This window comes from Pelodiscus sinensis, chromosome 29 (assembly GCF_049634645.1).
Source record: "Pelodiscus sinensis isolate JC-2024 chromosome 29, ASM4963464v1, whole genome shotgun sequence".
Lineage (NCBI taxonomy): Eukaryota > Metazoa > Chordata > Testudines > Trionychidae > Pelodiscus > Pelodiscus sinensis.
Window position 1 is genome coordinate 13,820,414 of NC_134739.1, and position 17,600 is coordinate 13,838,013.

Below are 17,600 nucleotides of genomic sequence, written 5' to 3' on the forward strand. Positions count from 1 at the left end.
GGATAAACACTGGGATAAGTTGCCTGGGGGGTTGTGGAATCTCCATCTCTGGAGATACTGAAGAGCAGGTTGGACAGACACCTGCCAGGGATGATCTAGACAGTGCTTGGTCCTGCCGTGAGGGCAGGGGGCAGGACTCGATGGGCTCTCGAGGTCCCTTCCTTCCTAGTGTTCTAGGATTCCATGGAGCCCTGCAGAAAGGGACCTAGAGGTCACAGGGGACCACAATCTAAACAGGAGTCAACAGTGTGACACTGTTGCAAAAAAAGCCAACATGATTCTGGGCTGCATTAGTAGGAGCGTTGGGAGCAAGACGTGCAAAGTCCTTCTTCCGCTCGACTCTGCGCTGATTAGGCTTCAGCTGGAGGATTGTGTCCAGTTGTGGGCACCACATTTCAAGAAAGATGTGGAGAAACTGGAGAAGGTCCAGAGAAGAGCAACAAAAATGATGAACAGTCTAGAGAACATGAGCTGGGAGGGGAGACTGAAAGAACTGGGCTTGTTTCGTTTAGAAAAGAGAAGACGGAGAGGGGACAGAGAGCGGATTTCAAGTACCTAAAAGGGTGTCACAAGGAGGAGGGAGAAAAATTGTTCTTGTGGCCTCTGAGGACAGGACAAGAAGCAATGGGCTTAAACTGCAGCAAGGGAGGTTTAGGTTGGACATTAGGAAAAACTTCCTGGCAGGGTGGTTGAACACTGGGATAAATTGCCCAGGGAGGTTGTGGAATCTCCGTCCCTGGAGATATTTAAGAGCAGGATGGATGGACACCTCTCAGGGAGGGTCTGGACGGTGCTGGGTCCTGCCGTGAGGGCAGGGGGCTGGACTGGATGCCTTTCGAGGTCCTTCCAGGGGCAGGGTCCCTGATTTTGTGCCCTGGCCGAGCTGCTGAGAGAATTGCAGGGCAGAAGACACGGCGCAGGGAGCCCCATGACACCCTATCACAGGGTCCAGCTCATTCAGGTTGCAGAGGGCTCCCCATGTGGCTCTAGGACCCATTCTACGCTAAGGTGGCCTCCCCCGAAGCCAAGGGTTTCTGCTCTATTATCCAAATCTCGGCAGTATCCGAAAGCTTTTCTGCTCCCCGCAGCCTGAGGCAGAGCGGAGTTTGGATGACAGGGCTCTGGAATGAGGCAATCAGGGCGTTGTACTTATTAACCATCTGCTGAGGGGCCAAGCAGAGAGGCAGGGACAGCTGCCGACAGTGCGATGTTATGTGGGTGAATTGGGACTAGAGAGGGCTGCGAGGAACTTCCGAGAGTCCTGACCCAACGCGGGGAATGGGCAAAGCCCTGCTGAGTCAAGATGCACCCGATAACGCCCAGCGGAGGGGAAATGTAAACGACTCGGGCACTTAAGAGGAATCGAAATTAACAATCCGCTCCAGAACGGGACCCGGGGACCACACACAGCTCAACAAAGGCCTCCGCAGCTGTGGTTTCAAAAACAACAACAGGAGCATCAGAACGGCCAGGCTGGGTCAGCCCAAAGGCCCATCTAGCCTGGTATCCTGCCTGCCGACAGTGGTCAATGCCAGGTGCCCCAGAGGGAGTGAACAGAACAGGGTCATTCCCAGCTGCTGGGAAACAGATTCGGGGCAGGATAAACGGGGCCTGGCTGTTCCTGTGGAGAGAAGTAGGTCCAAGGACGGGATATTGAGAGCCGAAAGGCGAGATCAGCCTGAGACCTGATGTAGGATCATCTGCCCTCCGGAGCTGCTCCTGCAGGGTTCTTCCTCTGGTGTAAGCTGCTACCGATTACAAGCCGGAGACCAGCTCCTGGGTGAGATGGGCCTCGGATCGGATCCGGTCTGTCGAATGCCACGTTCTCGTGCCCTGTACTCGTGAGTAAGCCCAGATGTTACAGCCCGCGGGGCGAGGGGGAGCCCGCGTTCGGTCACCTGCTGTGCCAGCGCCTAGAGGAGCCCGTCTGTCTCCGCAGAAAGTTCTCCATCAGAAACGAACGGGGCAACGGCCATGTTTTCCTGCCCCCATCTGTGCCACTGCAAACAACGCTCAAGAGAAAGGTGCAAGCGGTCCTTGTTAGAACATAGGAACGGCCATGCTGGGTCAGACCAAAAATCCATCCAGCCCAGGTGCCCCCAAAGGGAATGAACAGAACAGGGAATCCAGTGATTCAACCTCTGTCGCCCATTCCCAACCTCTGACGAAGGCAAGGAACACCACTTCTGCCCATCCTGGCTCATAGCCATTGATGGACCTAACCTCCATGAATCTATCTAGTTCTTTTTTGAACCCTGTTATAAGTCCTGGTCTCCACCACATCCTCTGGCAAGGAGTTCCGCAGGTTGACAGTGCACTGTGTGATGAAAATCTTCATTTGGTTTGTTTTAAATCAGACACCTATTCATTTCAGGTGGTGACCCCTAGTTCTTGTGGTATGGGAACAAGTGAAAAACTTTTCCTGATTCACTTTTTCCACACCAGTCATGATTTTATAGACGTCCATCATATCCCCCCCCCCTTTAGTCTCCTTTTTTCTAAGCTGAAAAGTCCCAATCTTTTATCAATCTCTCTTCATACAGGACCCGTTCCAAATCCCTCATCATTTGTGTTGCCCTTTTCGGAACCTTTTCCAATGCCAAGAGATCTTGTTTGTGTCAGGGGTGGGGCCGTTCACTCTGAAGCGTAATGACAGCAGTGGAAAGAGCAACAGGTTGTGTTAATTTTCATGTTAGCAGAAACAACCGGCGGCCCCCAGGAGAGAGTGGTGCTGTGGACTATGGGAGGAGCCAAAGACTGCGGGTGGTGGAATTTGGCCAAGCCTGTCCTGGCACAAAGCCTTGCAGATGTGCCCATCCCCTCCCTTCCCCGCGCTTCGCTCAGAACATGGGGTTGCAAAGGGCCCAGTTGCTAAGAGAGGAAAATGAGTCTCTTGGCAGGATGAGACTGCGGCTCTCGGCTTGATTTGCTGGGGGGAGGCTGGCTGGCTGCAGAGTGTCCTTGTGGCTCTCGGAAATGAGAAACAATAAGTTTTACATTAGCCAAATGCTCCTCTGGCATTTTGACCATTTGATATAATTAAGAAAAATACCCACGGCACCCTCCCCTCCCCCACCCTCTCAGCTTTCATTTCAAGGACTCCGCTCCACCTAATTGTTCTTCTGCGAGGACGTACTTCCCGCCGCGCCACCGTGCTGCCCATTCGAGAGCTGGGCCAGCAGGCCGGAGGTGGGAGTCTAATCTACCATTCCGCACGAAAACGGCCAGGCCTGTGTCCGAAAGCCATCACGGGCCATAACCACCGAACAACGATAACCCCCAGGCAGCTGCCCGGCTCCTATTCGTCAGTATCCGAGTGGCTGGCCAGGCGGTGAATGGGACAGGCCAAAATGTTCAAGGGGGAACCTCTTATTTGGGGTCCCCCCCTTGGGATGCCTGTTTCAGAGGCGCTGCACGCTTGCGGCTCTCTTCCCTCCGGCATCGCATGGCGGGCCCTCAGAATTCAAGGCCAAAACGAGCTGCCTGTGGAAAGCCTTTAAAACCCCAAACCCACAGCAGTCGGGTGCCTCGAGGGATGTGAGTTTCAATGGGGTTCAGGGGAATTCCTCCTTCCGGCGCCTCTAGGGTCGCCAGGTGTCTGGTTTTCGCCTGGACAGTCTGGTATTTTGGCCTTCCATCCGGTAAAAAACCCCCAGAATACCAGACATATAAAATGTCCAATATTTTCTGTTTTCCTCAGATGGATGGCTGGTGGTGTCTGCCAGGGTGGGGGGAACAAGGAGTGCGGTAATTTAAAGGCACAGCGACCTCTTTTTTTTTTTGCTTCACAAGTTTGGTCTCCTTTTTTTTTTTCCTCAACCAATTTTTCCCTGCCTGTTTGGGATTTTTTGTGAAGGTATCTGGCAACCGTAGGCACCTCCTAGGGCTCCAGCTTTAGGGAGCGAAACCCGAGGAAGGCCACTTTCATTTTGGCTGACAGTCCAGATGGGGGTTGATGGCCGTTTAACGAATCCACTTTGAATTCCCACCTTTTGTTCCTTCGGAGTAACTTTCCCGAGTATCCCTGTGTAGACAAACCCTTTCGTCTCCAACCACATTCGCCACGGAAAAGGGAATCGGAAACAGCCCCTCTCCCTGTTTGCCTTCCTACTTCCTTCTAGGTCTCCCGCGATGCTCCCATGAGGAATGACGGGGCCTTGAGGAACGCGTGCCGCAGAGACACAGGCCCGACTGTGAGGGAGACAGCTTCCGGACTGGTGCGAAGACATGTCCTCAGGGTCCTGACGCAACTCAGTGCTCCAAGAGCTTTATTTACAGCTGGAGGGGACGAAATAACCCGTCCGATCCAGACCTGACGACTGCTCCAGATTCTGAACCCGGCTCCGACTTTCTGGGGAGAGTCTCTCTCTGGCAGAGAGTTGGACTGGCAGCGAGAATCTCGCTTTTTCCCTACTGGGGCCCTCCGTCCCCATTTGTCATTACGGTAAGGGCAGGTGAGTTGTGTGACACCCCAGGGCTCCAGAACTCTGATTCTCCATCACCCGTGGTCACCGCGGCAGGCCCAGGAAGGCCTACACGTCGCGGAGAATGTGGGAGCATTTTCAAGGTGGCTGTTGATCCGCGGAGGCCCATATTTTATCGTGCTCACCAAGAGGAGCCGGGAGTCCGGGCCTGCGGAAGCAAAGCTCTGAGGCTCCCCGTAAAAGGTATTTCAGCTCCTAGCTTCCTCTGGAGGCTGATGGAGCTGAGCTGTCTGGGCTGCACCTCTCCCCAGGGCCTCACCGGCATGTCTCTCTGCTGCGGCCCAGCCCGGCACCTCCCTGAACACCGGCCCCTCTGCCAGGACGAAGAAGGCAACTCAGCCACTGTGCACAGACTGAACCCGAGCCCGTCACTAGGGGCTGGCCCGGAGGGAGCCGTGCCACCTTGTGAGAGTCGCGCCTGGGCAGCTAACGCCCAAAGTGATCCCGGGAAGAATGATTTGCGTTCCCGGAGTACTCAGAGGTTGAGGGCAGGGGCCCCGTTGCAGGAGGGGCTGTTCCAAACACACAGCGAGAGAGGGGGTCCCTGCCCCGAAGAGCCTACAATCTAAAGAGATAGGAAAGGACATGGGGAAACAGACAGCACAGGGAAGTGGTTCGCCCACCGTCATCGGAAGAGCCAGACACGGCACCCAGGGCTCCTGACTCCCACCTCAGTGCTCTACCCACTGTACCTTGCTGCCTCTTTAGGTTGCTGCTGGCTGATCATGCATTCCACACTCATTCTTACAAAATAGATATTTTGGCCTTGGAAAGGGTTCAGAAAAGGGCAACTAAAACGATCAGGGGTTTGGAACGGGTCCCATATGAAGAGAGGTTAAAGCGACTGTGACTCTTCAGTTTAGAAAAGAGGAGACTGAGCGGGGATATGATTGAGGTCTATAAAAACATGAGTGGTGTGGAGAGGGCCGATAAAGAAAAGTTATTTATCAGTTCCCTAAATAGAAGAACTAGAGGACACCAAATGAAGTTAATGGGTAGCAGGTTTAAAACTAGTAAAAGAAAGTTCTTCTTCACACAGCACGTAGTCAACCTGTGGAACTCCTTGCCAGAGGAGGCTGTGAAGGCTCGGACTATAACAGAGTTTAAAGAGAAACTAGATAATTTCATGGAGGTTAGGTCCATAAAAGGCTATTAGCCAGGGGATAGAAATGGTGTCCCTGGCCTCTGTTTGTCAGAGGCTGGAGAGGGATGGCAGGAGACAAATCGCTTGATCATTGTTTTCGGTCCACCCCCTCTGGGGCACCTGGTGCTGGCCACTGTGGGCAGACAGGCTACTGGGCTAGATGGACCTTTGGTCTGACCCAGTACAGCCGTTCTCATGTTCTTATGTAGGCGTCGGTCCAGATGGGAGAACTGGAAAGGGATTTGTGGTTAACCTGCCCCCCTCTTTCGTTTCTGGGAGGCAAGCCCCCGAGCAAGGGGGCAGAGAGGAAAGCGCCTGAGGAGGCGGGTCTCCAAGGAGATTTTTGCCAGGAGGCTGGGATTTCCTGAAGGGAGGTGGAAAAAGGGAACCGGGGCTGCAGGAAGCTCGCAGCTGCTCCGCCCGCGGCTGCTGGCACACAAGGGTTTCTTTCCTGTGCCGGGGGCGGAAGCCAGATGGGAGGAGAAGCAGGTAGGACGAAGGGGAGCTAGGCAGGAAACAGACCTTCCGCTCAGCTCTCGCCCGAGGGGTTCTGAAGGAAAAAGCAAGGGTGGGTTGCGGGTAGGGGGTTGGGTTTTGGAGGCCTCCAGGATTCCAGTCCACAGACCCGCCCCGTTGGGTCTTCCTCTTGCCTTCACCAGTGGTGACTCCCTTTCCGCAGTCTCCGATTGTTTCCTGCTGCCTCTCTCCCTCTCCCTTCCCGCAAGCCTGGCTCCCTCTCCGAGGATGCCCGGTCCCGATGGCCGGCAGAACACCGGACCAAGCCAAGACGGAGCCATGGCACGTGGCCGCATGATCGAGAGCGCTGCAGGCAGGAAAGAAGCCAAGTGCTGCAGGAGTCTAAGGCAGGCCGGGCGGACGGCTGGATGGCTGAGCGGAGCGTCCTTGAAGTGTCACTCGAGATGGGCCACGTTCTGCGGCAGACAGCAGCGGGCGCGGCCGTTGGCAAGGTTCCCTGCCCGTATTCCCTCGAATTTTTGTCTCCATCTGCGTGCAGAATAAGTGTTGTTCTGTGCACCTGGGCGTATGCAGCTGTGCACTAGCAGCGGACACGTGCTGTGATGTAGTGTTAGTACCCTGCTGGTTGTATGCTTGGGTTGTGGGCTGTGGGTGACCCCTACTGGCCGGTGTCTGGAGCACTGCTCAGCAGGTAGGCTGCCTAGGTCACCTAGAAAAGACCCAATCGGTCTGACCGGTTGGGGGCAGTGAGGGAACTAAGGAAGTGAGGTTCGGAGGAAGGGGCAGTCTTGGGCTGGAACCATGAAGGAAACAGACTAAGGGGGGGCTGGAATCCAGGGGTGTCGGGACCCCATCTCAAAGGGCTGAGGCATCCTGGCCTAGACTCCTGTGGACACATCACGTCTACGCTGGGCTGTATCCTGGAGAAGCAATAAGCCCTCTCTATTCGAGTGGTTGGTGGAGTCTGTTCTTGCTGCGACGGGGCTGCAGAATCGGAGGAACCCCAACGTGGCGCTACATGCGCTGCTGGCTGTGGGCACTTTGCTGATCAGCTGGGCTTCAGAGGGGCGCCTGTGCTGAGGGAGGCAGGGACGACGCGTCTCCCGTGGCGTGGTGACAGCCGGCGGCTGGAGGAGAGGGGTTCGGATCCACCAAAACCCAGCGGCGTACTGTTGTCGTTGCCAAATGTACCTGGGCCCGCCGAGGTGGGACCGCCCGCGGCTCGGTCTGCCCGCCTCCCCTGGCCCTGCCCTCCGACCAGCCCGTGGAATGGAGACGAGGCCTCCCCGGTTCTCTGGTCCTCCAGGCCAAAGAGCCGTTTCCGCTGGGAACGGGCGACCGGTGATGCTTTCCGGTTCTGTTCCCTCCCGCGGGGGCACCGGGCGTTGGGCTGGACGGATCTTGGGTCTGACCCCGCCTGGCCGCTGTCGTGTTCTCTGATGGAGGGGCAGGCCCGAGGGAAAAAGCTGCCCCGAGAACTGCCCCCGTCCCTCCAGTAGAACCTGCATCTTCCCCTCGGCCCGTGACGTCTCCTGGGCACGCCCCGTTGCTAAGGCGCCTCGAGATGCGCGGGGCCCTAGAGACGTAGGTCCAGTGCCTGGAAAGGGCCTGTCACCGAGTCCCCGGGCCCCCCACCCCCGCCGTGGCCTGAGGCGACTCTCGGCCCACGGGGCGAACAGAAGGTTTGTGCGTCGACAGGGACGCCGCGTAGAACAGACGTGTCAGCACAGGAACCAGAAGCAGCCGGTACGATCCAACTCAGGGGGGCCCAGAGCCAAGCCCAGCCCCCGAGCCCTGCACCCCAAGCCAGCCGAGACCGACTCAGCCCCTGCCTAGCAGCCTGGCCCCCCAGTCCCTCCTCTGCCTTTTTTGTTCTCCTTCCCAGACCAAAGGTGCCATCTGTCCGCACCCCTAGGGTAGCCCCCCCCCGTCTAGGTACTAGGACAGTGCCTGGGGAAACTGAGGCACACACGTGGGGTTAGTACAGGACAGGAGCACTCACATGAACTATAGCAACGCGAATACAACCCCCACTTCCTCACAGGGACTCCAGGCTGTCCCAGCCGGCGGGGGCCACAGGCAGCTCTGCTAGACCCTAGCCCTAGGAGGGCTGGAGGGAGAGGAAACCCCCTGGGCAGCCCACCCAGCCCTAACCGCTCCCAGCTCATTGCTGGGCAGGCAGGGAGAGCAGGAGGGGGGATTCGGGAACAGAAGGGGAGGCAGCGAAGGGAGACTCAGAAAAGGGGTTGGGAACTGCTCCCAGCCTCCAGGTCTTGTCCGAACTCCCCCGGCTGCTCTCGTTCTGTTTGGACAGCGCCTAGCACAGCGGGGTCCCGATATGCGCCCAGGGCGCCCTGGGGCTCTAGCAACCCAATCCTACTCCCCCTACGAGCCTCCTTCCTCCTCGCTCGGCCACACCAGCCTCACGCCCAGAGCCTTTTCCACCCTCCGGCCTCTCGGCCGCGCAGCCAGAGACGTTCCCTGGCTCCCCAGCCAGCTAGCTGGAGCAAGGCCCTTCCTGCCGCGCAGCCCCACTGAGCCCGCTGCTTCCAAACAACGTGGGCGTCTCTTACCTGGTTTCCTTTGGCCTCCAGAGTCTTCTCCATCGTCTGTCAGGGGAGAGACCAGGTCCTCGTCTGGAAGGGGGGGAAACGAAATGCAAGAGCTTGGTTAGCAAGGGTTCATGGAAACGGTTGTCCTTTGGGAGGCGTGGGCAGCATGGGGACATCCCCACGTCACCCAGAAGAGGAGTGGAACTTCCCCAAACCGCTCAGAATTGTCCTAACTCTGGTCCCACAGAAGTCAGCAAAATTCCCCTGGACTTTTCCCGGCTCAGAACTTGGGACTTTTCCGTGCTGCCTACCGCCACGGAGCCGGAACGCCTGACACTCTCGTTCTAGCCAGTCCCTGCCCCGGGCATGAGATCCAGGACTGGACACCCAGAAATGGACATCTCGGGACAAATGGGGCCGGGAAAGCCCTCTAAGCACACACAGAATGAACGCCAGGGTGGGGCTTTTAGAAGACACAGAACCGTTCTGCGGAAGAAGCAGAGATGCCCTGCCAGGGGCAGCCGTACGGAATCGACAGAGGAGAGGTTCCATTAGGAGACTGATCGAATGACTTGGACTAAGAGGGCTCTGGACCCTCAAACCCAGTGTTTCTGAAACTTTTTAAGACTGAGGAACACCAAACTATTTTTTTTTAAGCAGAGCATCATGGATTTTTTGTTGAGCAAAAAAAAAAAAAAGTCAGCTATCCCTTTAAGGCCATTTTGAACTCTCTCCACTGCACACCTCCAACTGCCTTGCGATTCAGTCGATTCAGAGCTTAAAATCTGAGAGGGAGACAGAGACACGCCCCCACTCCGGGGACAGGTGTTATTTTACAGCGTGTGGCATAACCCCGTCCTTTGCTAGGGAAAACCAAATGGCTCGCGCTGGCCCCAGACATTGATGTGGCCTTGTGTAAGCATCACATGGGAAGAACCGTTTCATGTGCTGGCAGGGACGAGAGGCTGCACGGTCGGTTCCAGGACATGGAGAAGGTGGGATGGTTCCTTGAAAGAACCAGGGCTGGAGGGGAGGCTGAAGGAGGAAAGAGAAAGGACGCCCGGCCAGGAAGACGAGAGATGCCGCTCCAGGCACAGAGGGCAGATGGGACATGGTGCAGAGGCCGGGGAAGTAGCCGTGAAGGGGGTAGGGCAACGGACTGTGCAGAAGAGGAGCACAGAGCAGGGAGCTGCTGGGGGCGCATCTTGGGGGCAGCCGCGTTCGTCTGATTCCGCAAAACACAGCGAGGCATCCTGGGGCGCTCCCAGATTTATCTGGATGGCGGCATGCGTGGGCTGGAGCTCGTGCCGCCTGGGGCGTGGAAACTTAGGGTGGCTGGGTCTGCAGAGGTGGGCAAGATGCATCACGACGGGGAGGCCCCGAGCGAACGAGATCCACCCGAGCAGGTTGCATGGCGCCTGCTCCCGAGAGTGGATAAGAAGGTGAGAATGCCCAGTGGGGGGAAATTGTTTTGGGTTGGGAGCCCTCCCTGGCTCCCGTCAGCCCCACGTGCGCCCTGAGGAAATGTCACTCAGGAGCAGAGAACGAAAGGCTTGTCCAGCCCCAGTGCTGGGACCGGCGGAAGCAAAGTCAAGTTTGGCGAGGTCCGCACACGCCCCTGGTGCGGACACATTGAAATCGGTTCCGGTGGCTTCGTTTAAAATCGGTAAATGACCATTGGCACCGGAATTCCCTCTCCCGGGGCAGGCGGATGCCAGGCCCTGTCACTGGGCTATTAATCCAGGGTCAGCGCCCCCCGAACACGCACCAGGTTTGCCTACGCTACAAAGGCTCAGTCTTGGTGGGGTGGCCCCTTTCCGGCTTAGGGGTGTGAACCAACACCCCTCCCCACGCACAGCAAGTGGACAAGTGCCCGCGGGAAGCAACGGGTTTATTTTCGTAGTGTAGGCAAGTCCGATCAGGAGCAGGGGTACCAGCATGGGCGTGAGCCCAAAGGCACCGAGGTCTACTCTGGGAACCAAGGTGCGGAGGGCCTTTCTAATAAAGCCAGGGCTGGCTCTTTTGCTGATTCTGTGCAACCTGATCGCAAGGCGGTATCTCATCTGCTGTGCTGAAGCACTTTCCGAAGATGGAGTAGCCCCCCCTCCCCGCCCCGGCCCGGCCCCAGCTGTCTCTTCCTCCCGATTCTAATCAATGCAAATCAGGTCAGGGCTCCACGGTGAATTACAAATTGGATCCGAAGTTGGAGGGTCACTGCAGCGGCTCCCCCATTAGACGGGAAGTGGCACCGAAGATCTTTTCTAAATAAATCAGACTTTATTGTAAAACTCGGCCACTGACGAGACGTAACCTCATTAGCATTGATTTTAAAATAAATTATTGAAAGTGGCTTTTGCCTGCTCTTTGCATTTGTAAGAGAGAATGTAAATGTATCTGCAGCCATGCTCGAAAAAAGAAACCCACTGTCCAGGCAATCAAGGCTAGATGGCTTTATCCTGTCGGACAACGGCACTTAATCCCGCCCTGGGATGAGAATGGGAGAGGGAACAAATAAAACCGATTCTTCCAGGGCAGCTCAGGTCCAGAAGCGATCCTATTTCTCATTGTGCCTGGAGTCATCTCCCAGGCTACTGCTAGACACCGGAATAAATCGCCTGGGGAGGTTGTGGAATCGCCATCACCGGAGATATGGAAGAGCAGGTTGGACAGACGTCTATCAGGGACGATCTAGACAGTATTTGGCACTGCCGTGAGGGCAGGGGACTGGACTTGACGACCTCTCCAGTTCTAGTGGTCTGTGAGTCTATGATTCTACAGCTAGTCTTAGATGTACAACACCATCACTACCAACACGAGCACACTGACAATGACTGGAGAAGGAAGCCGATGGGGAGAAACCAATTCTCCCCCGCCAAGGAGGATGTTGATTAGAGAAGGGCTAGCTAACGCTAGAGAGAGGCAGCATTTCCCAGTGGTTAGAGCAATTAGCTTTACGCTCTGGGGACTTGAGTGTAAGCGACTTGAGCGACTGCCTGGATGATCTTGCGAGGGACTTAGATAACAAGGCAAGGGAGGTCATATACACACCTAGTCCAGGCAGACATAGAAGCCAAAGTGTCAGAGAATCCTAGAACACTAGAACTGGAAGGGGCCTCGAGAGTCATTGAGTCCAGTCCCCTGCCCGCACGGCCGGACCAAGCACCATCTAGACCAGGGTTTCCCAACCTATGGGTCACGACCCAAATATGGGTCACCATTTCAAAAGGGTCGCCAAGTGTTTCCCCAGATGGCTCTGCTCCTGCCCCCCCCGTTTTTGAACTGCCTTGGGTCACCAAGTGTTCCTGAATTGTCAAATGGGTCCCCATCTGGAAAAGGTTGGGAATCTCTGACCTAGCCCATCCCTGACAGGCGTCCGTCCAACCTGCTCTCCAATATCTCCAGCGATGGAGATTCCACAACCCCCCCAGGCAATTTATTCCAGTGTTTCACCCCCCTGACAGGCAGGAAGTTTTTCCTAATGTCCAACCTAAACCTCCCTGGCTGCAGCTTAAGCCCGTTGCCTCTTGTCTGGTCCTCAGAGGCCAAGGGGAACAATTTCCCCCCCTTCTCCCTGGGACACCCTTTTAGATCCCTGAAAACTGCTCTCCTGCCCCCTCTCAGTCTTCAATTTTCCAAACTAAACAAGCCCAGTTCCTTCAGCCTTCCCTCCTAGCTCCTGTCCTCTAGACTTTGAATTATCTGTGTTGCTCTTCTCTGGACCGTCTCCAATGTCTCCACATCTTTCCTGAAACGTGGAGCCCAGAACGGGACGCAAGACTCCAACTGAGCGCCACCCCCATCCCCATAATGCCAGTCTTTTCGGAGGCTAGGAAGCGAGATGGAAAACATCTGGGTGGCTTGGGTGGAACAAAGGATTTGGCACAGCCTTGGGCGTGCAGATTTCTTGACTGGCTTCCCCTTTATTGCCCCACACAACCCCCCCGCCCTGGGCAGAGGGAAGGTCTGGGGCTCAGAGCATAGGCTTATTGGGAAGTTGAGTGTCTACTCAACTACTCGCTTCCTCCTCTGCCTTGCTGCCTCTGCATCAGAGGCAGCAAGGGGGTGGGAGCAGGAGCAGGAGCTGGTGCTGGGTGGGGGGGGGGACAGGGGAGGCAGAGCCGTCCCCCGGAGCTAACCCCGCTGCGGTTTTGCATTTTGAATGTAGTAAGACCCCGGTGGCTCTTGCTGCATTTAAGCTGCAGTGCCGCAGCGAGCACCCCCCCCCCCGCTTATTGACTAGTGGATGGAAATTCCATCCGCCGCTCGAGAAGCCAGTTAGCTGTTACTTCACTTCGCTGCCAGGGAGGGCAGGCCCGTGGCACACCCGGGGCCCGGCCCCTCAGAGGGGAGAACGTGGATCCACTCTGCCCTTCTGCTGGTGCTTGCTCCGGGGCCTGCCAGCTGTAGGCCACTCAAGGCGTGGGCGAAAGCTGCCACGCCGAAAAGAGCCCCCGGCAGAGAGCCACGGATCCCCCGACGCCACGTGGACCAAGCCGCTGGCGGGAGCTCCCTGACACGCCCCAGCCGCTTGGGTGGCATCCCAAGGAGGACTCGGCCTAGGACGGGGTCCAGACGAAAGCTGCTCTGTGGCATGGCCACGGCGGGGCTAATTAGCAGGGAGGTTGAATGTGTGAGCTGGAACTCGGTGGCCTCTTCAGAAGGAGCCTCACGCCACAAGCTGGATGCAAACAGCTGAAGGCGCCATTTCTATAATCCGTTCCCTGTGGCCCGGGGCTGATTCCCGGGGCTAACAACCCCAGCTCCGACCAGCACAGACCCGCAGCCCTCCCTGCCACAGACGTGGGACCACGCATAAAAAGCCGCTCAAAGTACCCATCTATTGCCACCGTCGCCATAACGTCAAAGCACCTCCCACTGCGGTATCCTCACCACACCCCAGAGGCTAAGAGACAGGCCCAAGGTCACACAGGAAGGCTGTGGCAGGGCAGGGCCCAGACTGAAAGTTCCTCAAATCCCTGCTCAGCACCCAAATCACTAGACTGTCCTTCCTCTCTAAAGCACCTTCCGTCGGTTTGGATCTGAGGGACATTTGCTCCCCAAACTAAAACCTGGGAACCCGAGTGATGTGGATTTCCTCCAGCAAAGCGGAGCCAGAATACAGGGTGGTGCGCCCGGCGCGCTGGTAGGCCGGCAGTAGCCCTCTACATTTGCCATCCATTCCTTTACGCAAAGCTGGCCACATTCACCCGCAGTGAGTAAGTCGAACGCTGCCGGAAAGTTGCCGTGAACCGGGGATGGGCCCGTGGGAGGAGCCGTCGGTGGAGCCTGCGCTCAGCGGCAGGAACGTATCCTCCAGGAGCCCCGAAGGCCTGAGCAGCGGAATCCAACCCCTGGGGACAAGAACCACTCGGCTTGGAGCGCAAGTGTGTCAGGGCAGAGGCGGTCTTGTCACTGTGTGCGTCCAGCGCCTTGCACACCGGGCGGGGGCCTCTCGGTGCCACCAGGATCCAGAGAATGGAGACACCCGCTGTCTCCACGCCCAGGAGAGACCCCATCTGCTCCCACCCTGCGAACCCCTGAGCACTCCCCGCACGGTGCCTACACGCCACCCGGCAATCTATGTGCCCAGCCCTGGCCGGGTTGATTGAGTTGGGTCTGGTCCTGCCTAGGGCAGGGGGTGGACTTGGTGACTCCTGAGGTCTCTTCCAGCTCTATGATCGCCCCATCTCCTCCCTGCAGCCCTGGGCCGGTGCACGCTCCTCACTGCGCCCTGTCGCCCGCCTTTCCTCTGCCAACCTCCCCTGCGGCCTGGCTCCTTCCTGCCCCCTCCGCCCAGCGGCGCCGGGCACTGCCCCTCCCTGGAAACGCATCTGCCTCGCTGTCTCTCTGCTTTACGGGAAACCTCTCCAGAGAGCGGAGCCGGGGCCTGGGGCCATTACAGCGGCGGCGGAGCGGCCTCGCCCAGCTCTAATGGGTCCCGGCGGCTCATCGGAGCACAGCTCCCGCCGAGGACCAAGTCCGGTTGCTTGCTCTGAGGCCTCAGGAGTCTCAGGGGCCGCGGCTGGCGAGGGAAAGGAAAGAGCCTTTTCCCAGCCCGTCTCCTTCCTCCGCCGCCTCCCCTGCTCGCAGAACCTCCCCCCTCCGAGTGTCACAGGGCGTCACCGGAGACTGTGTCGTCCAGTGGTCAGAGCCCCACCTCCAGGGTTCTAGTCCCAGGCCCAGAGCCCAAGTCCTTGAAATCACTGCTGGAGCCCCATGCGGGCGGCTCTCAGGGCTGGGGGGAGCCGGTGTAGTGTGCTCCAGGCAGCGCTGGGGTGTGAGTGTGTTTGCCCAGACCCCGCCCCTTTCACGGAAAGCCCCACCCCTTTTGGGAGCACGGAGCCGCCCCCCCGCCTGGCGTGGCGGTCGGCTCCCCCGGAGCACTGTCAGCACACTAGCTCTTTGCCTGACTCTGAAGAGGAGGGGGTGCAGTGGAGGTCGAAGTCAGGCCTAGCGGATTCTCCTCCCAGCTCTGTCTCTGAGTTCAGCAAAGCCACTTCCCCTTCCGTGAAAAATGGGACAGCACCGATGGGCCCGCTACGGTTTTTTCCCCAGCCACGTGCGGAATAAATGTTGTGCTGTGCACTGAGGCCTGCGTGGAAGTGCACCACCCATACAGACACACGCTCTGGGCGCTCTGCTAATCCGCTGGGCGCCTTTGAATCTCTCCTGGATGGCCGCCCGAGCGCTTATTTGACAGGGAGCCCTGGACGACGCCCTTTGTCCAGGGCATGGAGCGCCTCCGAGGAAAGGGCGTCCGGACAGGGAACGGATCCGGGCAGGCCGCACGGCTCCTCCGGCATTTCCCTGCGGAGGGCAGAGCCTCGCTCCTGCCTCTTTGCCTTGCTCCACGCCACCCGGAGCCGTTCCGGATGCCTGCAGGGATGCGCGGGGGACTCCTCCTTGGCCCTGCGCACAAAGGGGATGGGGAGCCGGGCACGGGGGCTGTTTGTAGCGGGGGGGGGATAAGTGGAGCTCCAAGCGGCACAGACACGTGCCGCAGAGAAGGCATCGGCCGAAGGGGGGGAAGTTTTCCAAAGTTGTATCTACAGCTGCAAAAATGAGCCGGGACTATCGGCAGCCACCTCTGCGGATATAAGAACATAAGAACGGCCAACGGCCCATCCAGTCCAGACCTGCCTGCCGACAGCGGCCAGAGGGAGGGAACAGAACAGGGGACCATCCCGGCGAGCCCTTTCCCTGTCGCCCATTCCCAGCTGCTGACAGAGGCTAGGGACACCCTCCCTGGCTAGCAGTCAAAAATGAGGGGTTCAGAGTGTGGGAGGGGGTGCTGGGAAACAGGCGTGGGTTGTGGGGCGGGGCAGGATGTAGAGGGGTCGGGGGCCAGAGCCAGGTGAACCAGGGGCCAGATCTGGCCCCTGGGCCGTATGTTCCCCAGGTGCCCGGGATGGGTTGCAGCGTAGACAGGCCCAGAAGAGGGGGCAGGGGCTGAGCACTGATTTCAGGGATGAGGAATCAGGGAACCCGGAAAAATAACGATTCACCCGCCAGGGGCTGGGGCGAAACCCGGCTGGGTCTTTTCTGATCCCGGTTCCCACCATCCTCGCGCCTCCCCCCCCCCCCCCCGCAATCTGAATCGGCCAGTGTCAGAAAAGGCCTCCCCCCAGCTGGATTGCAGACCCGATCCTGTCTCAGGCCCTGCCGGAGCAAAGCCTTTCCCCACCCCCGGGTTTCCAAGAAACGGGGGGCTCTGTCTTTCCCACCCCCTCCCCCGCCCGGCTCCAGAGCCCCCCGGTGCTCGGCTGGAGTGGCCTCCGCGAGGGGCCGATTCTCAGAGGAACTGTGCTTTAATGTAGCAATTTGATTCAATTTTCCACTCTATAAAATTACCCATCACTGCTCGTTGCTTCCTAACAGACACCTTCACTCTTAATTTAACAATCCTATCGAATTCTGCCAGGGAAATTGGAAAAATTTATCACCTGTGAAATTTTATTTTTCCTTGGTTGTATCTGTTTTTGTAAAACTTCATTAACGACGATGACTTGCTGAGGAAATTATCTCTCCCCCCCCCACTTTTTTTTTTTTAAACTTGGGACAAGAGAAAAAAAAATAGCTCGACCTCAGCAGAGACTGATATTTGCATAATAAAAACCACAGGCAGCGGGGAGAGTCCGGGGGAGGGAGGCCTGGAGACAGCAGAGCCATCCTCTGCAAGGTATCCCCCTGGCTCAGGGTCCCAGGGCCTCACAACACCCCGGGCAGGGCAGGGCAGGGCAGGGCAGGGCTGTTCTCCTCCCTGCACAGATGGGAGGCGCGAGAAGCTAAGAATTGCCCACGGTCACACACAGTCTGGCACCGAGCTCTGCAGCTCCGACCCGCACGGCTGGACCAGCCTTCCTCTCCAAACCATCAACTCTTTACAGTCCCCAGATACCTTCCTCCTGGGACCCAACGTTCCCTCCTTTTTTTCCATCCACGTGCGGGACGCATTTTGTTCTGTGCACCGAGGCAAGTGCGGATGCGCCCCCCCCAGTCGAAACACACGCTGCCGGCAGCGTGAGCTCCTCAGCGGGGCGGCACTTGGATCTCACCCAAGCACCCGGCTTAGAGGGAACCCGGCACCCCCGTCCAGTGAACGCCGAGCAATCGTGGGAGGGCCGGTGGCTTGGTGGTGCTGAATCTGCTCTCCAGGCCCAGGTGGCGAGGCGGGGTGCAGTGACTCTAACCCACCCGCCTTCTCATAGCACCCCCGTGCCCCTGGCACAAGACAGGGCCGGTCTGGCAGGAGCCCCACGGGCAGAGGGGGGCGCGAAGGTCTTTTGTGGCTGCGGGGGTGGACAGCCCACGTCTCCGCTTCCTGCAGCTGCTCCCGTCCCCCCACGTGTCCTAGGCACCAAGCCCAGTTAGCAAACCCGCCCTAGCCCAGGGCGCGTCCGCACTTGCCTCGGTGCACAGAACAAAATGCATCCCGCACGTGGA

General features: G+C 58.0%; 1 protein-coding gene across 4 annotated transcripts in view; it reads right to left on the bottom strand.

Annotated features, from left to right (window-relative positions):
• Positions 1–17,600, bottom strand: part of SKAP1 (src kinase associated phosphoprotein 1) — a 235,024-nt gene that overhangs the window by 22,716 nt on the left and 194,708 nt on the right. For all 4 annotated transcript variants that reach the window (XR_012898048.1, XM_075911452.1, XM_075911455.1 and 1 more), the window contains exon 10: positions 8,679–8,741. Coding sequence is in view for 3 of the 4 variants with exons in the window: in XM_075911452.1 (XP_075767567.1) it covers positions 8,679–8,741 (63 nt within the window). In the remaining variant the exon portion in view is untranslated. The remainder of the gene's footprint in view (positions 1–8,678; positions 8,742–17,600) is intronic.